The sequence below is a fragment of the Vipera ursinii genome (assembly GCF_947247035.1).
Source record: "Vipera ursinii genome assembly, chromosome: 3".
NCBI lineage: Eukaryota > Metazoa > Chordata > Lepidosauria > Squamata > Viperidae > Vipera > Vipera ursinii.
The window spans coordinates 123162902-123189295 of NC_139516.1; the positions used below are offsets into that span (position 1 = coordinate 123162902).

Genomic DNA, 26394 nt, shown 5'->3' on the forward strand with positions numbered 1-26394 from the left:
GTCCCTATTTTTCTACTTGCATTTTTACGTGCTTTTAAACTGCTAGGTGGGCAGAAGCTTGGACGAGTAACAGGCACTCACTCTGTTACGCGGCACTCGGGATTCGACCCGCCAAACTGCCGACCTTCTGATCGACAAGCTCAGTGTCCTAACCCACTGAGCCACCATGTCCCTGCCATTATATCTCTATACAAATCTTGGATTGTGTTGTGTATTGTGGTTTAAGCAAAATACTTAAATTAGGAACCAAGCAATATAATGCCGTCAGCTACAGGTACTCCTCAGCTTACTGAGCCCAAACTGACTGTTGGTAAGTAAGACATTTATTAATTGAATTTTGTCCCATTTTACGACCTTTCTTGCCACAGTTGTTAAGTGAGTCACTGCAGTTGTTAGGTTAGTAACATAGTGGTTGAGTGAATTTGGCTTCTCCATTGACTTTGCATGTCAGAAGGTTGTATGATCCCAGATCACTGCAACGGTCATAAATTTGAGTCAGTTGCCAAAGCATCCGAATTTTCATCACAAGACCATGGGGATGCGGCAGTGGTCATAAGTGTCAAAACAGTCAAGTTACTTTTTTCAGTGTCATTGTAACTTCAAGTGGTCACTAAATGAACTTGAAAGTCAAGGACAACCTGTACTTAAATTTGATCAAGAGAGGGATTAACTCAGGGCAGGGGTAAAGCAATCTTGGCTCTTTTATGACTCATGGACTTCAACTCTCAGGAATTCTGGGAGTTAAAGTCCACGAGTCATAAAAGAGCCAAGGTTGCCTACCCCTGACTTGGGGGAAAGAAAAACAGTATTGACACATCTGTTCATTCATTTATCTGCTGGGCTTGTAGGTTACTCCAGTTGTGAATAACTCTCTTTTTTTGGGAATGGCTGTTGTCATTTTCATAGATTGTTTTTTTAAAAAAAAACATGCAATGAAGAAAAAAATCAAGAACATTGTACAACCTGGATGTATTTTATTTATTTCATCTACTAATTTAAAACATTTGTATAGCTGCTTATCTTAGGTCATGTTCTGGGCAGCTCCCGAGCAAGAAGTAAAATAATATCAGTAAAAACAGTATAATAACATAAATCTATTATAACTAAAAACATTAAAAACCTGGTGCCTTACCCTATCCCAGTGCTTTGGGGAAAAACCAGATCTTAACTGCTTTTTGAAAGGCTAGATGGGTAGTGGCCTGCCAAACTTCAAGTGGAAGCGTGTTCCACAGGGCAGGGGATGCCAGGGAAATCTCAGTTCCTAGAGTTCATAAAATGGCAAAAAGGCATCAACTAGGAGTGTGCCCACCCTATTTGGGATGGGTAGATATCCTCAGTGCTTTTTTTGTAAAAGGAAAAGGTGCCAGAACTCACATGTGTCATACAACCCGCCTTGCCTACCCTACAAGGTTCCATCCAAAAAAGGTGTCGGAACTCCGTTCTGAGCATTCTATGAGAAAAAAAGCCCTGGATATCCTTAGGGAGAAGCAGTCCCACATACAGGAATGCTGTGCCATACAGGACTTTAAAGGTAATAACCAGCACCTTGAATTGCACCTGGAAGGAAACTGGAAGCCAGTGCAACTCACACAACAGAGGTCTTACATGAGTAAACCTGGGGACGCCTGTCACTGAGCACCACATTCTGCACCAGTTGTAGCTTCAGGATGGTTCTTCAATCCAAACAGGAGGTGATCAAGGCACGAGTGACTGTGAGCAAGGCCGCCAGGAAAGGGCACAATTGGCACATCAGATGAATCTGTACAAGGCCCTCCCACAGCCACCTCAGGCAGGAGAAATAAGAACCACCACTCCCAAATTGCATACCAACTTACTCCAGGGAGTATACCCTCGATCCGGAGCTAGAGGTGGAATATTATATGGCCCTGAGTAGGAGCACAAGCCTAGAGTCACTGTCTTGCCAGGGGTGAGTTGAAGTCAGCTCTTCCCCATCCTGACTTTTATAGCTTCCATGCACTTGGCCAGCCCTGCCACAGCATTATCTGTCGGGCTAGGGATGGAGATATATAATGGGATATCATCAGCATATTGATGATACTGCACCCCCACACACACCAGTGGATGACCTCTTTCAGCTGTTTCATGTAGATGTTAAAAAGGAGAGGGGAAAACTTCAAGCGCTAGGGCACCCCACAATACAGGGTCCCAAAACCTGACCTCTCCCCTTCCACTAACATTGACTGCCTCAAGAGAAGAACCACTACCGACCCCAAAGGCCAGTCCAGAAGGATGCCATGATCAATGGTATGGAAAGCCACTCAGTGGCCCAGGTGGGCCAGAATGGTTGCACCACACAACACTGCAATATTCATCAATGTAACCAAAAATCAAAAAGCATCGTAATTAGCGGAGGGGAAAAGATCACAGATTTCTAGTTTTAAAGTCTAGTGGAATAACTATGATTTAATTGTCTTCCTTTTTAGATACATTCTAAAAGAGGAATCATTTGGATATATGGCAGAATTCTTTCCCAGAAAAGAGACAGAGATTGAGGGAGAGTCAGGATTTCTCATTCCAGCTGAGGGAATCAATACTATAGCAATTAAATTTTGGAACAGCATTTGCTTCTTCCATCACTTCTGTCTTTTTTAGCAGACTTCTGTATCCAGTCTTCGTAGACAGGATTGGAAAAGTTCTTAAATTTAAAAAAAAAACACCAAAATTTGTGACACCAAAATGGTTAAAAACTTGACAGATGAAATGTAAGAGCAACCCCCCACCCAAATAACAATATACAGTACTTGTTTCACTTTAAATGCACTGTCAACGTAATTGCTTTTTTTAAAAAAAAATACATTTTGTGGGAGACAAAAAAAAAGCCTGAATGTGATTAATTGGTGAGTTCTTTATGTTGCTTTAGTGTTCCTGTACTGAAATACAACAGAACTGTAGAGCATTTGAAAGAAATAATTTTATACTTTTATTTTTACGTTGCAAAGAAAAAGATTCTTGATGCTCTGAGTTCCTAATCAATCACAGGTTACATCTTGGTAATGGGCTTAGCCCTAGAGGGTCCTTTAATAAGACTGTAGAAGTCCTTTGAGACCTGTTAAAGAATATTGGAAAAGGTTCGAGTAGAGAACAATCAGCTTCTTTTATGAGCTTGCTTGGAGGAGCTTGTCAGAATGGGCAGGAGCAATGGTGAAATTTATGGACCATCCATTGATGCAAATGATATTAGTATGTTAAATGTCACGATACTTTATGGTACTAAACAGGCTGCAGTCTATATTGCTTTTCCACCACTCTACAAGTGGTGAAACTAAAAAACCTAGCATTTTCCTTCTATTTTTATTCTTTTGAAAACAGAACATTTAAATCACACATGTCCAAACTATGATTTGTATTAGTTTACTCCCACCTTTTTCAAAGGAGAAAAATTGGATAAATATTTCCAATTTAAACCTTGCTTGTTTTTGGCTGCATGTCATAAATATATGGGAAGCTTTTGGTTAAATAATTCTAAGAGGGAGCATTAACTTATTCATAACAAATTTGTATGCTGTCCAATTCCAAACAGCTCGGCATTGCTTACAGACATACAATACTAAAGGCATACAGTCATCAGCATAACATAATATTCTAAAATATTCTAAAAGCCCTTGTATGTGTTTTAACACATTTGTAAAGATATTTTTGTTTGTGAAAATGACAGTTGTAGAATTTAAAAAGCCTTCTTCAACCCGACATATCGAGTCGTTTGTAGTCACTTAGGTCTATACTGGGCAAGATGTTGATGACTTAAGTTCAGAAATATCAAGTGTTTCAACCTGTTTCTATTACAATGGTTTCTGTCTATGGTTGAGATGAGGCAGTGGGAAAGTGTCTCTTTTTCTTTGAGCTCTTAGTAGCTTTTGATATTATTAAATATAGTATTGTTTGGGTTCAGATGGAGAGCATGATAGTTTATTGTTTTTTTTGTTTTTCAGTCTTTTCTAAAGAATAGGTTCCAAGTAGACTTTATCTCCTGAGCTTCGACTTATGAGATCTTTCCCCAGCCGTTTCTTTTAACCTTTTCATGAAATTATGAGAAGCAACTGTCCAGGGTTTTTAAATTCAGTGTCTACCTCACTCTAAGGAGATATGAATTATTTGTTTCTGAATGCAGTAATTATATGGAATAATAGATTGAATCAAACTCAAAATTCCTTTAAGAGAACATATGATTGCAGGATAATTCTGTAACTTTGATGCGTTTGGATTGTTCACTTCTTAAAAGAATCAAATTTGTCATTGTACGGTTTTTATTATTTAGTTATAATTTATATGGTTGCTAGTCATTCTGTGTAGTTTTGAGCCAGAAAGATGAGGTGCAAAAGCTTTTATAAATAAAAGTAGCACATAGAATCAATGTAATAACAAAACTCCAGAGCTATCCAATTAAATGAATGAATTGAATTACAAGCCATGCATTAATTACAATTTTTAAAAATGTAGCTTTGACCTATTTCTCAATATTCAATTAAGTTGTGTGGTCAACCTATGGTAACTATTGCATTTTCTCATCTACCATTATTACAATCCAGAGACAAAAAAGGGAAATAAGAAACCTTTTATAAATTCATTAGTATTATCAGTGCTTTTTTTGTAAAAGAAAAAGGTGCCGGAACTCACACATGTTATACAACCTGCCTACCCTACAAGGTTCCATCCAAAAAAGGTGCTGGAACTCCGTTCTGAGCGTTCAATGAGAAAAAAAGCCCTGAGTATTATTATTGTTGAATGTTGCACATTAAGGTTGGTGTTTTATCATTCCTATCATCAATTGTAAAATATGAATGGTTTTAAAGTTGATTCATAATTCAATGGAGATGTCATTAAAATAATATGAGATTAAATAAATAACTATTCAACTCCTTTGTTTTGATTTATTTGTTTATAACCTGATCTTCCAAATTAATAGCTGGTAATTTGCTTGAGGCTCTTCATTCAGTTTTCATAACATGAGCTATAAGCTCTGTGATGGTTCTTATATGAACAGTCATTTCATCTGCAGAAATAATAGTAGGGAAAACAGCAGGAGTAGTAAGATGATATATAACCAAAGGAAACAGTTACTTAGAATATTTGGGCATATGGGTTTGTACTCCATTTTTATCCATTTAAGAAAATCTATGATGAGGTAAAGTTAAAAAAAAAAGCAAATAAGTATGTTTTTTGTAAATGTCACATTCTGAACTTTCTCAGTGGCCATAACTCTGTGCTATTAGGGACCCTTTTTATTCAAAGGTCCACAAATTTCAGCTGCGTATTCTGACCAAACACTGTTTTTTCTCATAATGGGACAACTTGCCACGGCCAACTTGCCATGGGACGTCTTGCTGAGGGACAATTTAACAATTTAATTTAAAAAAAAATTTTTTTTGTCATTCACGTTTCATTTTGTCCCTCCTTTTGTATCCTTTCTTTAATGATTGTATTCCACCATTTCTTTGATATTAGTGTAACTCTTGTCCTGCAGCAAGTTGTTGCATGATGAGTTGGCTGCGGCAAGCTGGCTGTGGCCAGCTGGCTGTAGTGAATTGGCCATGGCAAATTGTCACAGACCTGTTTTTCCTTGGGATACTTGCTCATCATTTCTCTGGAAAGTGGGCTGAGAACACAATTGGACATGATAAAGATTTTGGAGAAAGTACAAAGTAGCCTCTGTCTTGGTTCTTTCAAATTTCCCCACTGGCTGGTTATATAAGAGCCACTTGTGCCAGATTTGAAGGAAAGATTACTGAGCGACATATGATATGTCAGTTTATTACTAGGAATCAATGAACTTAGCAAAACCATTTTATGGTTGCCAATGCTGGCTGGCCAACTGTGGTTGTTAATCCCATACTTTTACTTGTCTAGGGATGTTCTTTGACAAATCATTTTCTCCTGCTGTTTTTAGTGTTGTAAGATCATCAAGTACCACACATAATATTTTTTGCGTGTATTTTTCTTATCTCGGGGAGGTTAACAAAGAGTCATATGAAGTCTAAACTCTGATTACCTTTGAAAACGCTCGGTTTATGACTTTGGCAAGAATTAACTGACAAAATATTGTTACTTTCAAATAATTTGTAGAATGAATAAGTTCATGTGAATTAAAATCTGAACCAGTCTGACTTTTGAGATGGCTAAATATTCATGAAATTATTTACATTTTTTTTAATATTCTCAGATTATTTACCTAGGATGTTATCAGAGTGATGCTGTAATGGACTTTAGTAAGCTTTACTTTATGCCAATTTATAGTTTTGAATTGGAGCAGTATCAGATGATAGCTGAATATCTGACAGTCATGTGGATTCACATGACTCTTGACACATAAGAATAACTTAAACCAGGGCTTTTCAACCTTTTCACCCATTGTACCACTTTTAGGATATGGCAACATCCGAGTACCACCAGTTGCCTAGCAAGGTGTCAAAAACTTGATGACCAAAGAGAAAAAAAAGGAAAAAAGTGATGAAGTAGAGGTAGTTCTCGACTTACAACAGTTCACTTAGTGACTGTTCAAAGTTACAATGGCACTGAAAAAAGTGCCCCTCAAGCCACAGCTGAGCAAGACACCTGCCTGCCTGCCTGGCGGCACTCTTCCTCCTGTCCGAGGTTTTCATTGTTGTGAGCATTTCTGTTGAGGATTGGCAGCTGGGGTGGGGTGGGGTGGGTTGGTTTTTATTACCCCCCAGGTGGTTGCAGCAGGTTTTGGTCACTTCATATGACTCTGGGACACTGTGACCATCATAAATATGAATCAGTTGCGAAGCATCTGAATGTAAATCACAAGACCCTGGAGATGCTGCAACATTCCAGCTGATTGGCGCTTCTTCTGGGCTCAGAAGTGCCAGGATCAGCGCTGAGCTCCAGCTGGAGCCTGGCGCTGATCCTGGTGCTTTCACTGAGCCCTGACAGCCCTGCAGCTCCAGCCATCTCTCGCTCAGGCTTGTGTGGTGCTGCCACCAGTTCAGCTCATTCCCCTCCCCCGCTACCACTTTTCTAGGATGGTCGCATACCACCTGATTTATACTATGATCCATTTGTTTGTTTTCTTGACTGTCCTTGATATTTTTAGTGGCCTTCTCCTACATCGGAATTGGGAAAAACATCCATGCTCATTGAGTTAGTCTATGTCTGATGAACGTAGAATAATCTTGCAAGGTAGATGGAACTGCCTATCTTGATATGTAGTATGAGATGGGAAGAAAGTCAGAAGCTGAAATAATAGGGTTTTGCCTGGAGCTTTTAGTAAAATGGAATATTGCCCTACTTTATAGAACTGCTGTAAGAATTACTGACATGCACATTGAACGTCTCCAGCTGGAGCCTGGCACTGATCCTGGTGCTTCCACTGAGACCTGACAGCCCCGAAGAAGCGTTGATCCTGGCGCTTCTGCTGAGCCCTGACAGCCCTGCAGCTCCGGCCATCTCTTGCTCAGGCTTGTGCAGTGCTGCCACCGGTTCACCTCATTCCCCTCCACCGCTTCCACTCTTCTAGGATGGTTGCGTACTACCTGCCAGGTGCCAATGTGCCACAGGTGGTACCTGTATCACTGGTTGAAAAGCCCTGACTTAATACTTTTTCAACCAACATACAGTGAATTGGTTTCTTTAAGCCTTGTAATTTTTTTCTGAACTGGTGGCTTTAAAATGTTTGTGTCTAATGATGAACAGCTCTACATTCACCTTGTGTAGGTATCTGGGAAATGTTCTTAATATCTATGTAGCTTTAGAAGATGCAGTCCAAATCTGGTGAATCTCATTACTGTGCTTCCTAAACTAGAGAATAATTGAATGAGCTTTCTCACAACTGGGCATTGTAAGAAAATGTTATTACCCAGTGAAATATATCTACCAGAAACTTTTAACAAACTTCCAACTAACCCAGGGTCCTCTGAAGCATAGATCAAAAGCCATTGCTCATAGCAATTGTCCTTGCTAGACACTAAGCAAAATAAAGTATGTTGAATCATACCCTACCAAGAGTTAAAAACAAGCGTTGTTGTGATGCAAATAGTAGAATTCTTTAATAGGTCTCATTTATTCTTATATTTCCCTTGGGCAATCTATATAAACTGCATGACAACAATGCCAGGTATCTAACAGAGATATATAAAAAGATGTTCTCTCAAAGAAACTCTGAACGGAGCTTCATAGAATATTCATATCAAACATGTGCTAGCCTAGAAATGCAGACCATTTGAAATGGATATTTTTGAAAAGAAAAATAATGATGATTTAAAAAAAGAAATGGTGGTGATTTAAAGAAAAATATCATGATGCTCTTGAAAATAAAACATTATGGATAAACCACAATTTTAACGATTTCTTTGTAAAAAAAAAATACCATGTAGTGTTGCTTTCTTTAGCGTCATTTTCTGCTCCCAGCATTCCAGATAACATTAGTCTTTGTATTCCAAATATCTGGCAGTTCTGGAAACAAAATCCCATTTTACATAATACAGTTTAATATTACGCATTTCTGTAAGATGCAAATACACTATCTCTTAATAGTTTTGATCTGTCTGACTGGTAGCTTCCAAATAAGGACAGAATGGTATTATGGTCTTGGCAAAATAATCATCATCAGAAAAAAGACAATAGTGTCAAGTGTATATGTGAGAAAGAAAGAGGCGGGAAATATTCTTTGTATCTTTTGTATCTTGTATCTTTTATATACAGTATTATGTAATATACAACATTTGTATGTCACCAGAAGTGTTTATTGTTTATTGCTTGCTTGAATAAAAGAATTGGGATGCTTTAGAGCAAAAATCTGGAAAATCAGATGTGTGCCAAGAATAAACAAGTTGATAAGCCCTGGTCCAATGGTAATTCTGGTGTTGTTTCTTTTACATTTTGCAGGCTGTTTTTGCATCTGAATACCTGAAGCATTTCTGATTAAGGGAGATGTGATTGGTGCACAGGATCAATATGCAAGACACTATTCTGACAGCAGTTTTGATGGTCACTAGTCTGGAAATAATATGTTTGGGAAGTGTGGCAATGGATGATTCACAGTGCCAAAGGATTGAGCATCCTATTATTACAAGTGAAGGTAAGTAGCTGAGAAAGAGCTTTTCCAAATAATTTGGTAGGAAAGAAGATCAAATTTGGATCTTTATATACTAAGACAAATGTCTGATCTTTTGTGCATCTTATTTATAGATATTTCAGAGCTGTAGGGAGCTCTGTTTATAATCCTCTAGAGTTTATGGAATTGTCAATCAGCATTTATGGAATCATTTGGTAGAAGCCATTATCAAAATCTTTCGGTTTGCTTTTGACTGCTATAAGGCTAACAGAGTTGCCCTTGAGCTAATAGTCATTCTGTGTTGTTGTTGTTGTTGTTGTTGTTATTATTATTATTATTATTATTATTATTATTATTATTATTTAGTTTTCCACTCATCTTCAAAACTCCTTGGATTTGTTTTTCAGGACACTTTAACTTCTTCTTTTTGTCTTGATGAAAATTATGCAATAAATATTTGTAAGTGCTGCTAGGTGTTGACCAACAAGCTGATTGCTATGATCCACATTTGCATATGGATCTGGGACAGTTTTAAGGGTGGCAAACTCTGAAGATATTGTAGGCCCCTTCTTTTTATCCAGGTCATTGACTGGTGTCTGCAAAATTGTCTAGCAGTGTCCTCCCTTTGAAATTCAATGCTTTGTGTCCTGCCAAGAAGCCTACTGCACACTGATCAACACAGAATAAACAGTCTGTTAAAGGTTCAGTAGTCTATTAAGAGTAAGTGGCCTATCCATCTGATTCTAGCCAGGAGAAAAAGGAAATGGGATCCTTATTCATAGTTCCAGTTCCAGCAGTTTTGAGTTCCTGTACATGGTGGTGTCCTTGAAGTACGCTAACATTGGTTCTGTTTTGACTGTCCAGTTCTTATCAGCTTAGTGATTTTGGATAATGAGAGTAGAGCTGCATCTCTTTTAGATGTATCTTTGGACTGTCTTGTTATTCATCAAGACAATTGAAATCAAGGTGCTTCCCTTCAGCTATCTTAGGATCACACAGCTTTGGTTACCTCATGCCCACTGCCCTTCCAAAGAGTGTCTGTCTCCATTTCAACCATTTCCATGCTGTCCTGTGGATGGGTAGTGGAAACCTGCAGATTTTGCTATAAGCGTCTAAATATCTGTCTCCCTTTCCAAACTGTACTTCCTCCCCAAGAGCAGTGATAGCACCTGCAACCTTCCTCTTCCGGTGAGTAATCCTCTACTGGAGGTATGCTGTGTAGCTATATGGGTTCACCTTAACCCAGATGTGTAGACTGTAAATTTGTAGATATTTCAAAAGATGCAGCTTTTGGAAAAGCTGGTTATCATATGATGGCCACATCCTCTGTTTCCTATTCAATTTGCTAATCCACATGTGAATCACAAAGATCATGATGAAGAACTGGTTACTATTTGAAACTACAGATAGGATATGATGCCAGTTGGGACTTGGGTTTGCTGTTGCAAAGTGATGTGATCATACGTGATCACATCACTTAGAGCTGGAAATCCTGTCTGTCTGGTTGCCATCACAACCAGACAGCCAGGAGATCCTAAGCAGGAAGAGGTGGAAGGGGTAGAGTCTATGGCACTCACTCCCCATACCTGAGATGTGGTACTCCACAGCAGGCTCCTTGGGAGAAAAACCACGGAGCTGAGCACTCTCTTTCTAAATCTAACCTGTAACAGAAATGCCACTGTTGCATTGTCAGATTACGGTATTTGACAAAAATCTCAGGTTTTTTGTTTTTTTTTTTGCTTAGTGATAGTTAGAAATAGTTTATATTCTGTCAGACCAAGATTTGATTAAGGCAAATTTTAATGCATAGTTCATGCTAATTAAGGAAAATATTCTTGTGGAGGAGGGTTGATTATCTGTCTAAGCTTATCTAATTTCTTTTATAACTTATTTGGTAGTGTCCTCAGGAAAGGTACTATATCATCTGAGAAGTGAAAGGCAAAGGAAGATAGCTAGAAGTACTTGGAGCAGCAAGTATTAGTGTGAGAGTGAACATCTAGAGCAAAAAAAATTGGAGCTTCCTATGGGTTGGAGTTGGGTTATGGTTTGGGACCAGTTATGAGGTTTACTTAAGTCTCTGTCTTTGGTTTTGACCACCTCTCATTTTGTTTAGACTGCGGAGGCACCTGGTTTAGCCTTTTACTGTACAGGGCCTTCCTTTGTTTTTTTTTCCTCCTCTATTTGCTTAGGCTGATAAAATATTTTTACACACTCACTCACACACACACACACACACACACACACACACACACACACACAGAGAGAGAGAGAGAGAGAGAGAGAGAGAGAGAGAGAGAGAGAGAGAGAGAGAGAGAGAGAGAACACTGAAAATTCCTCTTTTAGATCCTGAGGTTGTGGTGGAGATTTGACTAACTATGTCGTATAATTTGCCCCTTTGCCTCTGCTTTTGGCTTTTGTCTCTCTTTGTGCTTGCTTGAGCTTGCTACTGTGGTTGTAGGGTGCATTTGCTCTATCTCTCTAGGCTACTTTGTGAGCTGACTCAGCAATCAGGCTGGGCATCCACAGGCTTTGTGTAGGAACAGATAGAGAAAGCAAGTAATGGCGGAAGTGCAGAAAAATGCCATTTTCATTGCGGCATCCAGGCAGATGTCAAATTTCCGATGTATGGGCTTTTCAAGTGACTCTGAGGCATTGTTTACCTTAAAAGTCCTTTATTTAGCCTAATAGACCGGCAAATGCTTGCTCAAAGGAAGCTGGAACCTGAAATCTCCGCCCCATTGCGCAATATACTAAACACAATTCTCCACCTTTTTAATTTTGTCATTAATCATATTCTCCAATTAATTTAAAGAATCAGTTTCCCTTCCGTTAGAAAACCCGCCAAGTTCTTATCTTCTTTAATTTCATATGGCCTTGAGGCACAATCTTCCTCCTCCCTCCTCCCAGCCTTAACCCTATCTCTTAAAGCAATACACAAGTTTAACGTATGAAATAGCTGCTTCTTCATCTCTTGTCAAGCAAGACCATTCGATGTTAGCGGCATTGACAGCAGATAGTTGTTCAAGTGACCTGCAGAATTTGTATTAGCCTTTTTTTTACCCCATGCCTGAATGAGAAGCGCAACAAGTGTGTGCAACTGGTTATTTTAGAACAGAAGGTGGAAAGGTTGGAAGCGTGTCATTCCAATTTATCAGGGAGGGAGCATGGCTTTGACATGAAAGACTGGAGTTCTCTAAATCAAAGCAATAAAAGAAGAGTAAGAGGCAGAGGAATGAAAACATGACTAATAGGACCAAGAGAAAGGAGACCTTCCGGAAATGCAGTAGAACCCACAGCTGTTATTTAAACTTTTGACTTAAGGAGTGACACTGCTAAGTTAAAAGAAGAAATTTTAAGGAAAATACTCAGAATCCTGTGGATGGAAAGCACTTAAGTGCCAGCTTAAGAAGGAGCAGGCGTATGGTTGTCAGCAGTGCTTTTTTTGTAAAAGAAAAAGGTGCCGGAACTCACACATGTCATAAAACCTACCTTGCCTACCCTACAAGATTTCATCCAAGAAAGGTGCCGGAACTCCATTCTGAGCGTTCTATGAGAAAAAAAACCCTGGTTGTCAGACATTTCCTTTGGAGAGGAACAGAAGCACCTATCTCTAACTCAGGGGTCTTCAAACCTGGCCCTTTTATGACTTATGGACTTCAACTCCCAGAATTCCTCAGCCAGGCACGCTGGCTGAGGAATTCTGGGAGGTGAAGTCCACAAGTCATAAAAGGGCCAAGTTTGAAGGCCTCTGCTCTAACTTGAGACCTTTGAAAGAGCATTGCCTTCCTGGACCTTGTATTCCAGATGCGACAGCAGAGGCTCTTCAGAATAATTGGTTACTGTTTTCCCTTGCTAATTCACATGGGACAAAAGATCCAGTCAGAGGAATTGTTGAATGTATCTCCAAAGACCGTAAAGCTCAGGATAAGAAAATGAAGAACTCGGGAGCAAAATGCTGTTTGCATCAGTGCTTACTGTTAAAGGTCAGAATGCTGGGAGGAAAGACCAGAACATTACAGAAGAACAGTTGGCACCTGAGCCTAGACCAGGGGTGTCAAACTCAATTTCATTGAGAGCCGCATCAGCATTGCGGTTGCCCTCAAGGGGCCGTGTGGGTATGGTCAGGGTGGGTGTGGCCTACTGGGTGGGCGTGGCTAGAGTGCGTATGGCCTACTGGGTGGGTGTGGCCAGCTCTACATCGTTTGCATCAAGGGTGCCTATGGGGGCCTGGGCAGGAGTGGGACAGATCTGAGGGTCTCTGCCAGAAGGAGATGGGACCGGGGCAAGTGCCAAGGCAGTGGGGGCCGTTCCCTCACTGTTTCCAGGAAGGCTTTGCGGGCCACATGAAACCACTTCACGGGCCGGATCTGGCCCCCGGGCCTTGTGTTTGACATGTCTGGCCTAGACAGTCTCATCGGCAAGAGATTAGGGTTTGTAAACCTTGCTTTATAGCTTTATACCAAAATGGAAGTGCCTTATAGCTGACAGGGAGGCCTATCACAAGATGTTTACTAGAAGCTTAGTCAAAAAGGCCTGGAACTAAATCTTGGGGTTTGGGTAGGTGAGTATAAAATTTTGGGACAAGAGAGATTGCAGGAAGACACTGGCACTGAAAGCAAATAAATTACTGGCAACAGAGATCAGTAATTTACAAGGTAGAAGGATAACATTGATGCATATCATTATATTTTTATGCTTTGAATCCTAACAGTGTAATAATACAATCTGAAATTTATTGACATGAAACTACTGATAAAAATATTGTAGGCAAAGGATATACTTTGTTTCAGAGAAATAGACTTCACTGCAAGGAAAAGGGGGGCATTATTTGTAAAGAATATGTAAATCTGTGCAGAATTCCCTTCTGAGAAAGCATCTGGGTAAAAATGAAGAGAGTCACCATAGCCTTGTTACAGAAAATCTACTCACCCAACCATCCAACCGGACAACATATAGATGATACTTTCCTGGAGCATAAGATAAGACTTTCGCATGGATGAATTTTAGTTGAAATCTTCCACTTACTACTATCTTAACATCTCCTTGAACCTTAACCTTAACCTTAACAACAGTAGAAAGCTTGTTTATATTGTCTGTTTGATTGATTGACTGTCACCCTGTCTATCCTCCAGCAGCTCAACCAGCATAGTACTTCTTTCCTCAGTTTTCTATAGCAAGAATGAGGTATGATTCTGAATCTGTGCGGTAGTTTCAGTTGAAAGATAGTAATTAGTTCAAATTCACCCAGTGAGCTTCTATGGATGAGGGAAGTTAACTGTCCGTTTTGCTGTAAAAGGCCTCATTTATGAACAAATTATTTCCTTGCCTTGATTGCAATTTCATTTCTGGAAAAGTGGAGGAAGAAACAAGGGGATTTGCTGCCCTAGCCTAGACTTAATGTAAACAACAGAAAAGCACTTGCTGATGACGTAGAAGGAGCAAGAATATTGGAGAGAAGAATTCATCTTTTGTGTAAACAAGATCTGTGAAAAGATACTAATTAAATGTATCCCCTGGACAATGGGAAAAACTGATTTTGAAAGCTTGGAGAGAGAAAAATACTATTCTGGACAACTTTCATCCAGTTCCCTACCTTGGAAAGCTGTAGAAATGATGGTTGTGCTTCAGTTTCAAAGGTCTCTGGAAAAAGTGGATTATCTGGACCACATCCGTCAGGGTTCAGGCCTCGGTGGGAAACTGAGATGGCTTTGATCACAGTCTTGGATGTCCTCTGGTGGGAGCATGATGGGGGTGGAGGATCTGTCCTTGCTCTTCTCAAATCTCTCAGCAGCCTTTATTACAGTCTGTTATGGTATCCTTTTGTGCAGTATTTTAGGGACTGGAGGAGTTTTTTAAAAAAATCAAGGTGCATATGCTTTTCTCTTTAATTTTGGAATTAGGTGGACTTTTAAATTAATCAAGTAAGTGTGATTTATAACTGCTGACCCAGAGAGCTAAGCAGATGGTTAAGCAGTCTGCTTTCTGAGAGCTTCTGTTTGGGCATAAACTGCTTAATCTCCTGTTTTAAAGATTTTGTTGGGGAGGTTTTTGGCTGTTAATAATCTCTTTTCTCTTAGAGAATATAATTACTACTAGTTTGTTTTGGATGAACAGTGGTGAAATATAAGTTCAGTTTTAGTAACTTAAAGATTTAATAATGGTGCCAAGGAAAGGAGAATCAGAATAGATGAATGACGGCAATAAATAGCATTAAGAAAATAGTAATTCCTCAATGGCAGATATTAAATGTGTAACACTGATGGAGAAATAAAATCCAACTTTTTGTCTCCATTCATGAAATCCAACTAAGTTTATTTTGAATACTTTTTTTTGAGCACGAACGAAGGCAAATATACATGTCCCCAGATAATGTTGTAAGATCCAATCTGGGTCGGTCACTGGGACCAGAGGTTATTTTGAATAATTGGATAAGAAACTAAACCATAAAATGTTGTTGACAGTTGCAGTGTAGCAGCTCATGTTCTCTTGGTTATTGATTCATTTATTTGGCAAAGGCTGAAATTGTGAACTGAATGGAGGCTGCAGAGCTAAAGGAAGAATTAAGAAAGGGATGATTTTCCTTTTAATAATCAACGTTTAATGAAGAATCAGCAGCCACTCTGAGGCCATGGTTTCTGCAATCCAGACAACAAGCACAAGGATGATGTTTCCTCAAGTAGCAGGATTTTGATCAACTCCAAAACAAATGGCAGAGTTGCTGCTGCAGCAGAAGGCAGCAGTTGCCTTAATTGTCTGGACTTAGAAACTGCATAGGACAGGGCTTTTCAACCTTTTCACCCATTGTTCCACTTTTAAGATATGGCAACATCCGAGTACCACCTGATGACCAAAAAAAAAAAAAAAAAGAAAGAAAAAAATGATGAAATCCAGGTAGTCCTCGACTTACAACAGTTCACTTAGTGTCTGTTTGAAGTTACAGTGGCACTGAAAAAAGTGTCCCCCAAGCCACAGCCGAGCAAGACACCTGCCTGCCTGCCCGGCAGCGCTCTTCCTCCTGTCTGAGGTTTTCATTGTTGTGAACATTTCTGTTGAGGATTGGCAGTGGGAGTGGGGTGGGGGGTGTTTTGTTTTTATTCCACCCACATCTGCTGGGTGGTTGCAGCAGGTTTTGGTCACTTCACATGACCCTAGGACACTGTGACCGTCATAAATATGAATCAGTTGCCAAGCATCTGAATGTAAATCACAAGACCCTGGAGATGCTGCAACATTCCAGCTGATCGGCGCTTCTTCTGGGCTCAGCAGATGTGCTGGGATCAGCACTGAGCTCCAGTTGGAGCCTGGCTCTGATCCTGGTGCTTCCGCTGAGCCCTGACAACCCCGAAGAAGCGCTGATCCTGGCAATTTCGCTGAGCCCTGACAGCCCTGCAGCTCCAGCCATCTCACACTCAGGCTTGTGTGGTGCTGCCACCAGTTCAGCTCATTCCTCTACCCCACTACTACTTTTCTAGGATGGTTATGTACCACCTGCCAGGTGCCAATGTACCACAGGTGGTACCCGTACCACTGGTTGAAAAGCCCTGGCATAGGAGACCTCCAAGGGAGGTAACGTTGCCTGAGAAGTTAGAGATGACAAGACAGTAGCCATCCACTTCTGTATTACTGCCAAGAAAACTACACATTTATTTTCATGAAGTCACTGGGAATTGAGCATTACCCAAAATGTATGCACGAGGAGCTTTTGGGTGCCTCCTGCTGACAGCAGTTTTTCTTAATGCCAATTCCTTCCTCCGCTTACAGCGATTCTCCCCAAAGACTTCTCCAAAAGCTGTTCATAAATTAGGGTAATCTTCAGTGTAGCATTAAATATAGCACAGCAGGAAGGCTGTTATAAAAGAGACAACAGACACTCACACACACTCACACACCCACATGCATGCCTCCAGATACACACATCATGTTTATGTTAATATTTAAATTTCAGAGATTTCAATTTTAATCAGAGTGTTATGTATTTTTCAGTCACGGTTTGCAGTTTAACATAGTGTACATTAACAAAAAAGAAGCCCAACACAGGTCGTGCTTGACTTACGATCACAACTGGGACTGGAACGTCAGTCACTAAGCAATGTAGTCCTTAAATAAGTCATGCCTGATTTTACGACCTCTTTTTGTCATGGTTGTTAAAGGAATCTGACTTCCCCCATTGGCCTTGCTTGTCGGAAGACCCCTGGGAAGGTTTTAAATAGAAATCATATGACTAAAGGATGCTGCAACTAACCAACCAACCATCCATCCATTCATCCATCCTTCCATCCATCCATCCTTCATTCATTTATTCATTTATTTATTACTCAAAGTGGCAAACATACTCCTTTCTTCTCCTGTTTTCCACACAACAACAACCCTGTGATGTGGGTTGGTTTAAGCCAGTGTAACTATCCCAAGATCACCCAGCTGATTTTCATGGCTAAGGTGGGAATAGAACTCAGAGTCTCCTGGTTTTTAGCCTGGTGCCTTAACCACTAGACCAAACTGGCTCGAAATACATACGTACTGGTTGCCGAGCACCTGAGTTATGAGCACCTGAATGTGTGGACACTGCTATGGTAATAAATATGAGGACAGGTCCTGAGCCACTGTTTTCAGCTCTGTTGTATCTTCAAATGGTTGTTAAATGAACAGTCATAAATCAAGGACTACATATAGTGGGACATTTTGAAAACCCATACAGAGTTGAACTCGAGATAATCTAGGACAGTTTCCAACCTGGGTGCCTCACATTGTATACATTTTGAACAAAGGCTGAGAAATCAATGTCACTCTGTGGCATAAATGTAGATTAATTGAAGGAGGACTCCTGGATCTGGAAACAGAACAGTTTTGCCACATTTTTCAAAGACTCCTGGAATTACCCTGTTGACATATGGAAAGGGAAAGCATTTTGTTTCACTGCTTGTATGAAACTGTAGTTTTGATTGAGCATGTAGACTAGTGAAGGTGACAAATATGTCACTTCACATTGAAGCTTTTGGGGAACTGGGGAACATTCTGTTATGCTGGAAGGGAGTTGGCATATTTCAAAGCGTTAAGTGTTAAATGTTCCACTTCACTTTTCTTTCTTAGCGTAGCAGACCATTTGCTTTCAGCATCAAATCTGAGTTGAAAAACAATAACTGATAAGGCAAGGAAATGGAATAGAAATGGAAATTGCAGGGAAATTTGTAGGTAAACAGCAGATTGGAAGGGCTGCATTCACACCCTGCAGTGCTACTTGTGTACCATATGTCTTTAAAGGCTGTTTGGAAGCTGCACTTGGTGCAAAACATCACTTTATCTTCTCTCCAGGGTGGAAACCAAAATAAGGGAAGACAGTTTCTTAAGCACCAATAGCAAATAATTATTTATTGTCTAGAAACACATGTTTTGGACTGTTCCTTCATCAAGGGCATTCTACAAGAAACCTTTACAAACAGTTTATGTGGTTTTATCCATGTAAAAACATCTGTGTCTAAAAGCAACATGCAGTACATAATAAACATGTTAAATAATCAGATAGCCTCTTGTGGAGAGGCAGGAATCTGAGCAAGCCACTGCTGAAAAGTTACCAACCCATGAACTAAATTAAGCCTCTTAAGAGTAATTACCCAGAGTTTTGGGCTGGAGACCATTACTATCCTGACTTCTGTTCTGTACCAGCCTGCTACCGGCCCTGCAGAAAAAGCAGGGACAACCCCTTTACAAACGGCAAGAGGCTGGAATAAAGCCTGCCAAATTTATTAACATAAAACAGACACCAACCATGAAACAGGAGCTATGAAACAGGAACTATTCAAGCGGTTGCCTTCAGCAAACCAGCCCTCCCACACATTCCCCTTTTATACAGTTCAGGGCGTGGCTTCTCTCTGCCTCCTTCCGAGGTGCCCCATTGCCTTCCTCTGTTTACTCCTGATTGACTGCCTCCTGCGTCGGGCGTCCTTGAACAGGGCCAGCTGTGGGTCATCTTCATCCACGCTGTCAGGCTCACACAGCTGGGTCTCCGTCATGACCAGGTGGGAGGGGCCTGGCTGAGGGCTCTGTGGAGCCTCAAGGCCATCATCAGCAAGCTCTTCAACACCCCCCTCCTCCTCCTCTGAGTCGTCCGACCCAACTGCCGAACCCACAGGCTGACCCTGAATCACAACAACTTCTTAGGAGAAGTTGAGCTTATTCTGAATTTATATCCAATGTAGCAACAAAGTATATGAGGATAGTAAACTGAGTTTGAATCATATCAAAACAGTCCTGGTTGGGTGTGTGGTTCCCAGTTGGACAGTTTGCCTATTAAATTAGGTGTATTTATTTTATTTAGATTTATTTTATCATATTTAAGAAAGAACCACCTATCCCCCTCACAGAGCTGCATTCTCTCTCTTTTTAAATAGTATGGTATAGTATGGGGGTGGGTGGGGATTATCCTAAAATTATTAGCCTCACTGGAGTCCCAAATGGCCAAGTTAAGCTGCACTGTTAGTCTCCAGTTTCGATTATGAATCTGAATATAAATAACCAAGGAGGAAGTTCTACAAAAATAGAAAGGACGATGAATAATTCTACAATTTCTCACATTGACTTTATCAAAGCTACAACTCTGTAGATAATTATAACGTACATTCAGGAGTGCTTTAACATTCTTAATCTAGAGCAGGGTGCTTTAGCGAAGAAGCAGGCGAGACAGCACAGTTAAGCAACTCAACTTTATTTACGAACCAGGCAAACAACAGAATAACATGGCTCCTATTTATACTAGCAGCTGTCAACAGGTTGGCCAATCAGGACTGAGCCGGGTTCCCGCGCCGTCCGCTTCTGCCAATCAGAGTCGGCTGGTTTTGACAGCTCGGAGCTGTCATCGGCGGCGCGTGCTGTTACCAGGTGATTTTGACAGCCGAGAGCTGTCAGTCGGTTGGAGCCTGCGTAGTTCTGTCCGGCAGCTTTTGACAGCTGTCAAAAGCTGCTGCGGCTTTTACCTCAGCCCTGTTTATATATATAACATTAATATGTGAATACATAACACCCCTTACCCCTCCCTCTGATTGAGTTGATGTTTCCCCAACTGTTTCTTTTTTGGGTTTCCCCATTCGAAGTCTTCCAAGTAGGCGGGGGGTCTTTTTATTCTTTCGGAGCGCCGGGGGGTTGTCTCAGCTGGTCGTTCCTTTTCCCCAGGCGTATCGGGATCTGGCTCGGGGGGCATGGGGCATGGCTCCGTCGTTTCAGAGTCGTTTTGTGCGGGGTCTTGTTGTGGTGCAATTTGATCGGGGGGGTTTTGGTGTGATAATGTTTGCGGCGGGGCTTCTGCCTGCATTTCGTCGTTCCCCTTTCCCCTATATTTTGTGGGCTGCGACATCGCAGTTGGTCGATGTGTCTGTGGATGTGTGAATTGTGCCCTGTGTCTATGACATATGATAGGGGACCTGTTTGTTCCATGACAACCCCCTGTGTCCATTTGTTGCCCCCGCCATAGTTCCTTGCCCAGACAGCTTGCCCCGTGCTGAGAGTTCTGTACTGGAGGGGAAGTTCCGGGTTTGGAGGGGATCTGTCGGGATGTAAACGGTCCAATCTAGTAGTTAGTCTCTTGCCCCAGCGGAGTTCTGCTGGCGACTTCCCTGTAGTTGTGCAGGGGGTGGTGTGCTGTGCCAAAAGGAATTGAGCAAGTCTGCGGTGCCAGTTGCCGGTGATGATTTTCTGCAGTGCCTCTTTAGTTGACTTCACCATCACCTCTGCCAAGCCGTTAGTGGATGGGTGAAACGGAGCCGTGGTGGTGTGCCTAATAGAGTTCTCCGTTGTGAAACTCTGGAATTCGTAGGAAGTAAATTGGGGGCCGTTATCGGAGTCTATTACATCCGGAAGCCCATGTGTTGCAAACAACCCCCTTAAAACCTGTATTGTGGCTGCCGAAGTTGAGCTTGTCACTGGGGCCACCTCAAGCCATCTCGAATAGCTATCCACGACTATTAGGAATGTTTGTCCCTGGAATGGACCTGCATAGTCTATGTGGATACGTGACCAGGGTGTTTTTGTAGTTTCCCATTTGTGTATGGGAGCCTGGGGCTGGGCTGCTCTGACAAGTTGACAGGGATAGCAGCCGGCTACATGCGCTTCTATCTGCTTGTCTAATCCTGGCCACCAGACGTAGCTTCTTGCCAGAGCCTTCATTTTGACGGTTCCTGGGTGACCTTCATGGAGGCTTTCTAACACCTTTAGTCTGTGCTTTTCAGGTATGATTACCCTGCTGCCCCATAATAAACATCCCTGATGGGTGGATAATTCTTTTTGTTTTAATATATAAGGTTGGAATTCTGGGTCTGGCGGTGTGGATTGCCAGCCAGACGTGACATAGCCTAAAACTCTGCCTAGTGTTTTGTCTGCAGCAGTGGCTGCAGAAATGTCCTTAACAGTTAATGGGCATTCAGGGAGTTCTGAGATAGCTAGTATCTTTCCAGCTGGTGCTGGGTCTGAGTCGATGATTGGTTGGGGCAGTCTGCTAAGTCCGTCAGCATGGCCCATATTTTTCCCTGGTTTATATTCTAAGGTGAATGAATAGGCTGACAGAAAGGTAGACCATCTCAGGATGCGGGGAGATAATATTTGGGGCGTTAGTTTGTTTACTGTAAAGATTCCTAATAGGGGCTTATGGTCCGTAAATATGGTAAATGGACGGCCATATAGGTAGTCATGAAACTTTTTTACGCTAGCAACTATAGCTAAAGCCTCTTTATCAATTTGAGCGTAATTGCGCTCAGGTTTTGACAGCGTTCTGGAATAGAACGCTACAGGAGTTTGCGTACCTTCCTTAGTTAGGTGGCTTAGGACTGCTCCAATGCCGTAGGGAGAGGCATCGCAAGCCAGACATAGGGGTAACTGTTCGTTGAACAGTGCCACCGTAGCGTTGCTAGTCAGTAAATTTTTTAGTAAATTAAAACTTTTATCGTGCTGAGGTGACCAGTTCCAGGGTTTGCCTTTATCTAATAGCCTGTGGAGGGGTTCAGCGATGGAGGCTTTATGAGGCAGGAAGGTATGATAAAAATTAACTAACCCTAGGAAGGCTTGTAGTTCCTGTTTATTTTTAGGGGTTGGTGCTGTTTTAATGGCTTTAATTTTTGTTTCAGTGGGGTGAATTCCCTTTGCGTCAATTTTAAATCCTAAAAACTCTGTTGAGGGCACCCCAATGGAGCATTTGTCACGTTTTAATTTAAGGCCAGCCTCCCTGAATCTAAGGAGCACCTTTGTTAATTTGTCAGCTAAGTCATTTTCTGATTTCCCTGCAATTAGGATGTCGTCAAAATATGGACAGACCCCGGGGATCCCTTTAAGTGTTTTTTCCATGATTTCTTGGAAGATCCCTGGGGCTGCAGAGATGCCGAATTGAAGGCGGTTAATTTTGAATGCTCCTTTGTGGGTGACGATTGTTTGTGCTAAGGCGGTGTCAGGGGTGACAGGCAGCTGTAAATACGCCTGCGCCAAGTCTAACTTAGCAAAAATGGCGCCTGACTTAATGGCCGCGAGGATGTCTTTGACAGCCGGGACCGGGTAGGCATGGGCGTTTAAAGCGCGGTTTAGGGTTGCTTTATAGTCAGCACATATTCTAATTTGGCCATTTGGCTTAATTGGGGTCACTATGGGTGTTTCCCAATCTGCCCCTTCTACTGGTTCTAGGACCCCTAAGTTAGTTAATCGGTCTAGTTCAGTTTCTATTTTTTCTCTTAAGGCGAAGGGAACTCTTCTCGCCTTGATTCTGATAGGCATTACATTCGGATTTAGTTTTAATGATACAGGTGGCCCTGTGTATTTCCCAAGTGAGCTGTCAAAGACGTCCGCGAATTGAAGGCAGACGGATTCTAAGTTTGACAGCTGAGTGGCGTTGACGCCTGTCAACGCTATCCCTAGCGCCTCAAACCAGTCCAGTCCTAGCAGGCTGGTCCTGTTTTCCTGGGTCACTAGAATAGTAAGGGGTCCTTTAAATTGTTTAAACTCTGTTGGAACGGAAGCCTTTCCCCGGAGTTTAATGGGCGTCTTTTGAAAATCCGCTAGGCGGAGTTTGGTGGGGCGAAGGGCGGGCCGTTTTCTGCTGCGGTTGCAAATGTCCCTGTAAGTTTGCCAAGAAATGAGTGAGATGGAGGACCCAGAGTCCACTTCCATCTCACAGGGAATCCCATGAATCAGGACGTCCACCTTGACTTTGGGCTTAAGGGTGCTGTGGACTGTGTGATCCCTCGCCCTTCCCCTCACATTTAGCACTAGGGGTTTGGAATTGTGCCTGACCCTGGGTGTGTGCTGGTTCATACCTGCGGACGTCACCTCCAATTCATGCAGATTTTCTCGGCTCCGGCTGCGGCACACGGCTTTGAGGTGACCTGTCTTTCCGCATCCATGGCACTTGGCACTGCGGAACCGGCACGCTGCTCTCAGGTGGCTTCCGCCGCAGCTGGCACATTTAGCCCTGTTTGGCTGGTAGTTAGCACCCCTTTGGTTGTTGGCAGGGCCCCCTCTGTTGTTGCGTTGCAGCCTGAGCCTTTCGAAATGCCGCTGTACAGCATCGATGTCCATGGAGACGTCGTCTTCTTCTGGACCGCTAAAACCACCGTCCTCCTGGTGCACGGACCCGCTGGGCCCGCTATCAGGGGAACGTTGGTTGTCACCGTGGCTGTCCTCGTAGGCAATGACTTCCCTAGCCACTTCTGCCAGTGTCAGCTCGGGCTTGGCGATCAGCTTCCTCCTCAGCCGCTCATATTTAAGCCCTATGACGATTTGGTCCCGGATTCGGTCCTCTAAGTCTGGGAACCGACATCGCCGTGCGGCGTGTCTGACCCTGGTTATAAAGTCATTGGCGGGCTCGTCAGGGAGCTGTATTCTTCGGGCGAAATTTACCCTCCAGAAGAGCTCTGACTTCGTGGGCATGAAGTGTTTACTCAGCCCCTCGGTGAGGTCAGCATAGGAGATCGTGGCGATAGGTTCTGGACTGAAGAGTCCCACAGCGGCATCGTAGACAGCGGGCCCGCTGAGCCAGAGGAGGGCGGCTGCCTTCGCCCGGTCGTCCGTAATCTTCTTCACCACCAGGTATCCTTCTACCTGGCCCAGATGAGATTCCCAGCATTCTGGGTGGCGAGTGTTGAACTCTCGAATGTGGCCATGGTTCGTCATGCTGTCTGTCTGTCTAGTCGTGGGTGCAGCTGCTTGCGTTGTGTGGGAGTGACTTCAGCGAGTGACTAGCTCAGGCTAAGGGAAAAAATCTCTTCTCCCCTTAGGCGGTGACTTCAGCTATGCAAGCAGGCATCCCACCTTCGTCGCCAGTGCTTTAGCGAAGAAGCAGGCGAGACAGCACAGTTAAGCAACTCAACTTTATTTACGAACCAGGCAAACAACAGAATAACATGGCTCCTATTTATACTAGCAGCTGTCAACAGGTTGGCCAATCAGGACTGAGCCGGGTTCCCGCGCCATCCGCTTCTGCCAATCGGAGTCGGCTGGTTTTGACAGCTCGGAGCTGTCATCGGCGGCGCGTGCTGTTACCAGGTGATTTTGACAGCCGAGAGCTGTCAGTCGGTTGGCGCCCGCGTAGTTCTGTCCGGCAGCTTTTGACAGCTGTCAAAAGCTGCCGCGGCTTTTACCTCAGCCCTGTTTATATATATAACATTAATATGTGAATACATAACACAGGGGTCCCCAACCCCTGGGCTGCAGCCCACTACTGAGCTATGAGCCATTCGGAACCGGGCTGTGGAAGTGATGGGCGAGCGCACATCCTCACTGGCGCAAGCAGTGGCTGAGCATGCGCATGGTCCATTTGCACAGACAGTGGGGAGGTATGCCCACTGTTCACATAATGGAGCTCTACACACGTACATGCTTGCCCACACCCTTCACAGAACCACCCCCTCTTCCCTTCCTTCCTGCCAGTCCACAAAGCCAGAAAAGTTGGGGAACTCTGATCTAGAGGCTACAGCTGGTCCAAAATATGACGGACAGGTGCTGAGTCTGTCATATCTGTGCCCTGCCTGCAAATAAACTATTGAGCCAAAGTTGCGGATTGGCTTGAAGGCCTTGAAGAAGTAATTTCTGACAGGATACCTTCTTCATTACAGCCCTTATTAGTTGCTAAGATCTGTATGAGCAGAGAACTGCAGAGAAGCATCTGGTGATTGCTTGTGGCAAATCCTCCCTGTGGAATGTCTTCCCTGCTGACATCCAGGGAGTTTCTTACTATTCTATATCCGAGGCATCTGTTGGAAACCTATCAGTTTACCACTGACTTCCCTTTATGAATGCCAGATGGGTCTTCTGATTTTGTCCCCCTGCCTTTTAATGAGCAAATGTTATATTGTTTTAAATCATTAGTTTTTAGTACTGCATGTTATGTTTTGAAAATTGCTCTGAAATGCATTTCCACAGGAAATGGTATAAAGATGAGTTTGGCAAATTCTCAGTATTCCAGATGTGTCTACCCACTCAAAAAAGTTGGGATTCCTGGCTTAGAACTTCCCTGTTTTCAAAGGAGGCTCTTCTGAAAATGCATCTTTTTTTAAAAATCCCATTTATATCCCGCCCTTCTCCGAAGACTCAGGGCGGCTTACAATCTAAAGCACAAATCAATGTGCTTAGCAATAGCCTTCATTCTATGTATATACCTGCTTATTAGGGCATTTTTACAAAGTCAGCTTATTGCCCCCAACAATCTGGGTCCTCATTTTTCCTACCTCAGAAGGATGGAAGGCTGAGTCAACCTTGAGCCTGGTGGGACTCGAACCTGCACTAATTGCAGGCAGCTGGTGTTACTTAAGGAGGCATTAGCCCACTGCTCCACCAAGGCTCTTTTAGACATCTAGTTTTGCAGGGCAGTTTATTGAGCAGACAAGAGGCAGTTTTCCCTAGCATCACTCTTGACCTAGGGAATGCAGAAGTGGAAATGTGTATGCTCCTAAGATGGTCAGAAGTATTTCAGATCCGTCATCACCTCTTTGCTGCTTGTCTCTTTTCAGTGCAAGTCTAAAAGTGTTGTTATCTGTTTATTAAAGTTAACATTAATATTAATATTACTTAAAGAGTAATCTTGTTCTATAAAGCAGAGGATGGAGGGGGGAAAGGTTGTCAAGATGGGGTTGAGCACCTTATAATTTCCCTTAGGTCAGACATGTCAAACACAAGTCCCGGGGGCCAGATCCGGCCCGTGAAGTGGTTTCATGTGGCCAGCGAAGCCATCCTGGAAACAGTAAGGGAACGGCCCCCACTGCCTTGGCCCTGGCCCAGAGACCCTCCTTCTGCCAGAGACCCTCAGATCTGTCCCACTCCTGCCCAGGCCCCCATAGGCACCCTTGATGCGAACGATGTAGAGCTGGCCATGCCCACCCAGTAGGCCATATGCACTCTAG

At 42.6% G+C, this 26394-nt stretch overlaps 1 protein-coding gene across 1 annotated transcript in view; it reads left to right on the forward strand.

Annotated features, from left to right (window-relative positions):
• Nucleotides 1-26394, forward strand: part of SEMA5A (semaphorin 5A) — a 199978-nt gene that overhangs the window by 70301 nt on the left and 103283 nt on the right. The window contains exon 2 of the mRNA XM_083360625.1: nucleotides 8863-9055. Coding sequence (XP_083216751.1) covers nucleotides 8932-9055 — 124 coding nt within the window. The 5' untranslated portion in view covers nucleotides 8863-8931. The remainder of the gene's footprint in view (nucleotides 1-8862; nucleotides 9056-26394) is intronic.